Raw genomic sequence first — 8,692 nt, forward strand, 5'->3', positions numbered from 1 at the left:
AGAGAGAGAGAGAGAGAGAGAGAGAGAGATAATCTCGTGTCAAATCAATAAAAAAAAAAAAAATCACTTATTCGATAAGAAATATAAAATTGTCAGATTATATTATACTGCTATATTATAATTATATAAAGAATTTAAATTGGTGCTTATACAAAAAAAATTTATTAAGTCTCATAGACATTACCTATATGACACAAGTGTTAAAGTGGTTGTGACGACGTAAAGCAAGGCGCTAAACTCATGTATATTTTGTGTATTATAGTATAATGTTCTGTATACTAAAATAGGATAGCAGTAAAGTTCTTTCTTCCATGAAAGCAGTTTTGACGTATCAATTCTATAATTTGTATTTTATATATATATACATATATAACTGTATATGATTGTAAATCTAAAAAGTAGCATTATTCACAAGGGAACGGTCAGAACTGTCCCTCACCGATTTTGATGCGCTTTGGATATGTTGTAGAACATCAAAAAATATTCGACTCATTTTTTTTATAGCGGCTTATCTCGAAGTTTAGGGGGTAAAAAATCCTTTGAAGAAAATGGATTTTTTCGTTTTCAGCAAATATCTTCGAAACTATACCGCGTATAAAAAAATGGTTTATACAATAGTTTTACAGTATTTTATGCTGTATATAATAGTGTATTCATTTTTTTTAAATCAAATTTTTCAATTAAGATGATAGTCGTGTTATAACAAACGTCACGCACGTTATCATCTTGATTTTTGAAATATTGAATCGTGGAACCATAACATTATATATGAATGGATTCGGGATCCGATGCTCTTTAATTTTTGTTCTTAAAAATTTTTTTAATTTTGCAACCCTGATAAGTGGGGGTGGGGGTTAATTGAAAAATTTGATTTAAAAAAAATGAATACACTATTATATACAGCATAAAATACTGTAAAACTATTGTATAAACCATTTTTTTATATGGGGCATAGTTTCGAAGATATTTGCCGAAAACGAAAAAATCCATTTTCTTTAAAGGGGTGTTTCACCCCCTAATCCTCGAGATAAGCCGCTATAAAAAAATATAGGTCGAATATTTTTTGATGCTCTACAACATATCCAAAGCGCATCAAAATCGGTGAGGGACAGTTCTGACCGTTCCCTTGTCAGTGATGTTGAGAGTCTAATACATTTCAAATGAGAATGAAGAGGATGAGAACTAGATGCATTATTATCCTTTTTTGACATTTACATTAATTTACTCTAAAGATGTGCCATAATTAATGATAATATATTTATCCTATAATGCAGTTTAAAATATTTAGTATAAAAAAATTAATGTTCCAATTGTTTCAATTTTTTGCAAATACTTTAATATCAATCATTTTTATTGGTGCGAATATAATATTAAAAATATATTTATACATTTATGTCATTTATATATGCAAAATGATACTTGTCTGAAGAAGTATGTAATATTAATCTTTGTACCAATTTTGCATATACTATTGTAAATTATTCATTAAACAGTTATAAGTATCTGTATAGAATTTTGTTATAATCTTTGAGTACATTGTATTTAATTTTCAAATAAAATACATTTAAATCTTTATTTACTTTGATAATAAATGAAATTTTATAAATAATATAACAATTAAGAAATTTTTGTTTTACAACTTAATTAATAAGTTAAAATATGCCTTAATACATGTACAGAAAAAATGTCAATATATATGATGTAAAAGAAATATTACGATATATATATATATATATATATAATGGATAAACTGTTACATGTATATAATGTAAATTTTAATATGATATAAATGGATATTGAAGATAAGTTTGGTCTTTTGACAACTACCCGCTTTACACATCTTCATTTGTTGTGTAAAGGTGTTAACCCCACTTGTAGCGCAAAAAAATAGGTCATTTTCATGAATTTTTTTTAGGCAAACTACGAAACTTTTTTAAACGATCATTATGTCCTTAATGTACATACATTGAACATCTTTCAGTAATTTTTTTATTGAAAAATATTACATAGTTAAATTATAAAAGGCCGTCAAAAAATTGGTATTTTTATTTTGATGGTTTGCGGTGACCAAAATTGTGGCGAACTGGATCATCTGAAACAAAAAATGTCGACGGATTTAGTTAAATAACAGTATAAACTAGTACTTGATCGAAGGATTTAAAAAAATATGCATTTTTCACAAAATGGCGGACAGTCAAAGTTAATGGTTCGATTATTCACTAAAAAAAACGGTCGTTTTTTGGCTATAAAACGGCCATTTTTTTTCGAAAAAAAAAAAAACGAACGATTAAGTACTACATTTTTATGTATTGAATAAGCCTGTCAAATTTCAAAAAGATCGGTTCAGTAGTTTTCGAGTAATTTTGGTCACCGACTTCAAAAATGTCATTTCGAGAAAAACGCGTTTACACATTACGAGCGAGTTTACACGAAGAAAACAATTTTTTTTTCAACTTAGAGTCATCTATTCCGGGCCCATACAATAGCTCTTCCGCCGACGATGTCGCTTCCAAAAAAGCAATTTGTTGTTGTCTTCGCTGCATTCGGCCTTCACGAGTGCTCTCGGCCGCACGCCTCTCTGCCACTGCAATCCGGGCTTCGTCGATTTTGTCCACGTATGTGTGTGCGTTGTGACCACATTTCACTCCGATGGCGTTCAGGTAAAACAATAACGACTTCGCTCCTTCGTTGAATAGTCCAACGGCAATGTAGGCTGCTAAATTAACGACTGTTCCTTCACTCGAAACGATTTTGGGGCTGATTTTCCATATAAGTTGATTATAACTTTCGTTGTTATTTTAATTGAAGCCACCAACACATCTTTCAAGTAAAGTTTCTTTACTGAGATCAGTATATATGGGTTTGATGGCCTTCAAAACAGCTGGTGGAAGTGGATTGTAGTCGTGCTTGTAAGCCGTTTTTTTCGCCGAGCTCGTTGATACGCACACCACGATTCTTCACCGGTTGGACAATTCTCGTGGCGTTGATTTGCATCGGTTGAACTATAATGGTAGAAGGTCGCCCATATTGCCTTATGCATATCCTGGACAGAATCAGAATGGCGTCGAATAGCAAGTCCGTAGTACACTGCGAGCTTGTCAATAAATTTTCCTGTCAGCTTTCCTTTACCACCAAGTTGTTTACTTGTTTTCACTAGATTACGAAGGCGGGATCCCATACGCTTCTGGACGTGTCCGATGCATTCCTTTTTAATAACTTCTATGTCCCCATAAGGATGAGAATTTACTACCCCAGTGTATGTCTTGGAATCTCCGTCTCCAATATAGTAGCGGTACTGGACATTATATTTTTCTATTGAACGCTTGAAGATCTCGACAATAGAGTCTACCTCCATTTTTCCCGCGGAGCCTTTGTGATTTGCACTGCATTCATTTTCGTGTGTTTCGAACCATTCTTCGAATTCCACATCATTTAGTTTATTTTTCCACGATTCACACATTTTACAGTACGAATTTTTTACCACAAGATCAAGCACTTTTCCACTGTAGTATCCTACGACAGTTGAAACTCCGAATAACGACGTATATCCTCGCTTCCTCCAGGATCCATCTCCGGAAATTGTCAATGTTGAAGTTGCATCGCCTGCTGCATTTGGTGTATTTTCAACTTCTTCTTGTACGGCTTTTTTGAATATTACATCAACAGTTGTTTTTACAGACTCGTAAATGCTTTTTAAAATCCTTGTGTACGTCGTTTCGGAAAGAAAACTTGGCATGTCCATAAGTCCGCAAAATTTTTGTGCTCCAGCCAATCCTAAGCCGAGAACTCGCATCGTGAATATAAATCGACGATTTATTTCATACGAATGTGCCAGAAAAGGAGAAGATGGTATAAAGTTATCTGCACACGAGTCACATTTTATAACGAGTTTGAAGCCTAATCCTCTCGTACTTGTAGTTTACAATTTAATATTTCTGTCACACGTTTTGCACTTTACTAAATTCGAAATCGCAGCAAACACAGTCAAAAAGTTTAAAATGCGATATTCAACATTACTATCCTGACACACAATCATATCAACGTTATCTTTCATTTTCTTCGCAGACGCGCTGAAACTTTCACTCGCCGATTCGACCAGTTTCGGGTTAAAAACATTCTTCCTTTTTTTTGGTCGGGATTTCCGGAAATCTTCTTCGCTTCTCGATCTTCGCGAACCTTTCCTTGGATCCATTTATGTATAAAATAAATAAAAACTGCGGTAATATACTGAACGGCGAAAATAAACACGTCTCGAGTTGTCCAACGTTCGAGCTACACTGACGAATTTAAATCATAAACAACAACGAAAATTCGTTTCTACAAATTCCAGACTATTATATGAATGCCAGGAAAGCCAGGTATACGATCCTTTTCACAAAACAATGGATAGAAACCGGAGAGAGGGTCGACCGCGTCAGGCGGCAGATTAGCCGGATATACTTCAAAAAAATTCAATAAAAAAAAATTTGATTTTTTCAAAGTTACAAGTGGGGTTAACCCCTAAATTTATATATCAATTAAATGTGAATATATTTTACGAACAATATTAATATCTTATAAGGTCTGTTCTTTTTAGCTAAAGTTCTTGCACGATTCATCTTTCTTCCTTTTCTTTCCACATTGGAGAGAAAAAGAAAAAAGAGAGATGAACCGTACAAGAAGTTCAGCTAAGAAGAACAGGCTGATAATAACATACCAAATAGTCTTTAATCTCTCTTTAATGTTATATATAATTTAATGGTATAATTTTTGGAGGTATTACTGTGCCTTTATTATATTTTCGTAGTTAAAACGGACTTTAAACGATCTATAATTTGTATAAGAATTCAGGACGAAGTTCTATACTTATAAAGGTGGAGTCCCACGGCCCGTGGCTCGGCATAGCTCGTGATCGGTCTTGGCTTGCCAAGATTAAGGCTTAAAACCCTATTGTAGATCCGGGATAACAGAATAGGGGCCCAGGTGTATGGCTACGTTTACACCGTTCGCTTAGTCCGCGATCTATACGATAGGTGTCTTTGTTTAATATATAGGATAAACAAAGACATCTATTGTATAGGTCGCGGCCTAAATGGACGGTGTAGACGCAGCCTATATAGTCAAAGGATCCAACAGCGCAAGGTGCCTTGTCGGCTTGCCTCTACTAAAAAAGACTTAAAAAGGTTTCTTTGGCTCGCGAAACTTATCACTTCTTTTTCTTCTTCTTCAAAGTTTTAATTGACCCCCTTCGAAGATTGATCCCCCTTTAGAAATTATTCAAGATGGCGAGGTTGAGTCATGCTCTGAAATTGGCCAGCAAAAAATGCCTGCGCACGGGCACACCCTATTGCTTCTATCATGATTGGTCCAGCAGGGCTATTCTATGGCCGGTATTCATAGTCAGATCTTATATTCAAGACCGTCTTAAGTACAATCTTAAGATGTCACGAACCAATCAGAGGGCCGCATTAGTGTCTTAAGACATTACTTAAGCAGTCTTGAAATAAGACTCGACTATGAATACCGGCCTATAACTCTTAAGGTGCCTTCACATGGCAGCGTCGAGCGTCAGAGCATGCGCAGTGATATGTTTAATAATTTTACTGAAATTGAATTTAATGTACATACGAGATACACTAATAGTGGAATCTTGTAGTTTACACTATATAATGTAAATAAATATAAATTTTTAACATTATATGTTAGGATAGTGATGTATATCAGAATATAATCTCTCATAATTTACCATTTTGCGTCAAGAAGCTGTGCAAAAGATTATTACGCAGGAGTTTGGAGATTCAAACTTCTGCGCAGTAATCAGCAGTAATCTTCTGCGCAGATGTTCGATCCTCGACGCTTGCATGTAATGGCACCTTTAACGCAAGTTTCGTTATCGTTATAACCACCTATACTTCTAATACCGTGCTCTTAAGGTCGGAATCAGACTACGCATTGAAGATTGAGATTGAAGATTGAAAAATTCAAATTTGACCAATCGAAACGAAAGGAGCTAAAATTTCTTTGTCCTTATTGGTTAAATTTCAATCTTCAATCTTCAACCTCAATCTTCAATGCGTAGTCTGATTCCGGCCTAACGCAAGTTTCATTATAACGTTGTTGCGCAGCTTTTTTTACCATAATAAAAAAACTCCATTCTGCTCGTCTTTTGACATCTTTGAGAAAATAAACCATTTTATATCCCTTCACCGAGAAATTCGTGCAATTCTCCGCTGAACAGCCAGGCATTTTAAAGCTATAAAATATATTAGGTTAATATGTCGATGAATATAATAATTAACACAATTAGTATTATTTGTATTTTTTCATATATTATACTTACTATTGTGTAATTTATAAAAAAATTTATTCGTTTTCATATGCTTATTCTATTTTGCTCTATTATCGTTCACACTAATTGCTCATAGTCGCAAAAGGTGTACAAATGTGCGCCAGGAAGTTGACTGTTAATGGCGGAACCAATCAGCAATCGCTTCAGCATTGTCCATACTCTGTTATAGGGACTCTACTTGCCGCTTGCGTAGTTGTCTTTGACTGTTTCACATTTCGCGTACATTGTTGTCCTTGCATAGCGGAGTAGCGAAGTGGAGTACGAGAATTATCGAAAAAAATGTATCTTTCGCTAAGCTGGAGTGCGATGTTGCGCACTGTGTTTGCCGAATCTTGCGCCTGAGTGAACTCCGAAATCTCGAACGATCCTATATGTCTAGAGATAGAATCCTCTAATATGCCTGTAACGTCTGTAACCGCCGATCATAGCTTGAAGTAGACTTATGATACTGTGACGTGCCTTTGTGGATCGGAAATCCACTTGGAAAAGAGAAAAAGTAGACTCGATACCATCAAAGAGTCAGATTTCTCCAATAATTTTGTGTCGAAATCGTAACGATCAATTATCCGATTTCTGCTGATTTTATTCGTAGTGCCTAACTTTGCATGTGACTCGGTTTAAGAAAAATATTTATCTATTCACCGAATAACATGTCCTAATCGTAAGCATTCATCTGCAAATCCAGGGGGTCGATTCTGTATTTTCAAAGAAGGTGAAAATTACAAAAGTGAGCACATTAACTAGGTGTTGACCAATGAAATCATCAGTATTCTAGTAAATTCGCTCACTTTTATAATTTTCACCTCGTTTCACGATATAGAATCAATCCTCTGCAATGAATGAGTATTGCAGAACATTGAGCAACAGAATGGTGGAATGTGAATCATAATGAACAGCCGCGTGCGCGCGCGCGCGCGCGCGCGTGTGTGTGTGTGTGTGTGTGTGTTTATGAATTTACAGTATATATTATAAAAGATTTTTATATGCTGCTTACCTCATTCTTTTATGTAATTGCAAGTTTCATAATGGTTACGTTTATCGTTGCATTATATATACATTATAACGTAAATGTAGTCAAGTTGAAAAAGTTCTGTCTACAACAATAAAAAAAAAGTGAGAGAGAGAGAGAGAGAGCGAGAGCGAGCAAAGGGAATCGTATATTGGCTGTGTTCCAAAATTTACTACCAGTACTAAAAATCTATAGTTTATGTCACGTGTTCTATAGATTTTTACTACTGACAGTAAATTTTGGAACACAGGCACTATTGTTACTGAGTTTCTGTTCTTCAAATACTATACATTGACTGTAAGGGTATGTCCACACAACTTGCATAGCCGCATAAACATATACATAAAGAAAATTATCCAATCACATTTTACATGCATCTTTATAGGAGATGCATGTAAGTTGCGATTGGATAATTTTCTTTATGCATACGTTTATGTGACTATGTAAGTTTGTGTAGATATATCCTAAGCTATAATTATATAGTATAAAATGAATTTTGAAGAAAACACAGGAACAAATCAACTAAATGAAATAATCAATATGTCGAGAGAGAGAGAGAGAGAGAGAGAGAGAGAGATCAAATGTCTAATAAAAACTTGCCAAGATATGAAAAAAATGTAAAGATATGCATATTAACCCTTTGCAACATGGAATTTAAATTCTTCCATCAACAATAGAAGTCTTTGAGAAACTATTGTTCCATAAAAATTTAAAAAAATTTTAGTATACTTGTCTAAACTTTAACAAGTTTTTACCATCATAGAAATTGGATTGTATTTTAATTATTTCTTAAATTTAAGTTTATCTGTCAAAATTCATAATTGAGATATTGATGATGCTTTTAAAGATTGTTGGCAGAAGAACAAAATTGACTGTCAAATGTAGTAAATAAATGATTGTAAACAAATGAATAGAATCAAAATTATAAGTCAAAGACATGATTAAATTTAGCATAACTTGGTCACAATTTTTCTATTAATTATCTTACTTTAGCTCATTTATCTGTATAAAATAAATTTGTCCTTAGCAAATCATTTACCTGTCAGTGTGTTGGATGTGGATCTTCTTAGCTAAAATCATTACAATTGAAACAAAATTTGTAAGAAAGGAAATTAAAAATGGAATCAGCTATAGCTGGGCGAAGACGAACTGCTACACGGCATTCTGCAGAAGACCAAGCACTTGATCAAATAGCTAAGGAGGTATGATCCGTATGATAAAATAATAATATTGAAAAAAATTGATGTGTATGAAGGTATTAGCAAATTAGATAATATATATATATAATTTGTACAAATCATTTAATTATTAAAAATATAATGCAATTACTCTAATTTTATATATATATATATATA

The 8,692-nt window shown here is 33.7% G+C and overlaps 2 protein-coding genes across 6 annotated transcripts in view; one reads left to right on the forward strand and one right to left on the reverse strand.

Moving 5' to 3' along the window:
* Window positions 1–2,023: 2,023 nt before the first annotated feature.
* LOC108724166 (uncharacterized) lies at window positions 2,024–3,451 on the reverse strand. The gene is made up of 2 exons (XM_018450370.1): window positions 2,482–3,451; window positions 2,024–2,092 (listed from the first exon to the last, which is right to left on the reverse strand). The coding sequence occupies exon 1, from the start codon at window positions 3,353–3,355 to the stop codon at window positions 2,873–2,875; it is 483 nt and encodes a 160-aa protein (XP_018305872.1). The 5' UTR covers window positions 3,356–3,451; the 3' UTR covers window positions 2,024–2,092; window positions 2,482–2,872.
* A 3,089-nt stretch (window positions 3,452–6,540) lies between these two features.
* Window positions 6,541–8,692, forward strand: part of LOC108724163 (leucine-rich repeat flightless-interacting protein 2) — a 9,731-nt gene continuing 7,579 nt past the window's right edge. Inside the window, exons 1-2 of one of the 5 annotated variants that reach the window (XM_018450366.1) lie at window positions 6,541–6,609; window positions 8,384–8,539. In XM_018450366.1, the coding sequence (XP_018305868.1) occupies window positions 8,456–8,539 (84 nt within the window). In that variant the 5' untranslated portion in view covers window positions 6,541–6,609; window positions 8,384–8,455. Of the gene's footprint in view, window positions 6,990–7,022; window positions 7,041–8,364; window positions 8,540–8,692 lie in introns of those variants that run through there. The other 4 variants (XM_018450363.1, XM_018450365.1, XM_018450364.1 and 1 more) reach the window with 4 other exon arrangements.

Source organism: Mycetomoellerius zeteki, unplaced genomic scaffold, assembly GCF_001594055.1.
Source record: "Mycetomoellerius zeteki isolate Tzet28-1 unplaced genomic scaffold, Tzet1.0 scaffold28, whole genome shotgun sequence".
Taxonomy (NCBI): Eukaryota; Metazoa; Arthropoda; class Insecta; order Hymenoptera; family Formicidae; genus Mycetomoellerius; species Mycetomoellerius zeteki.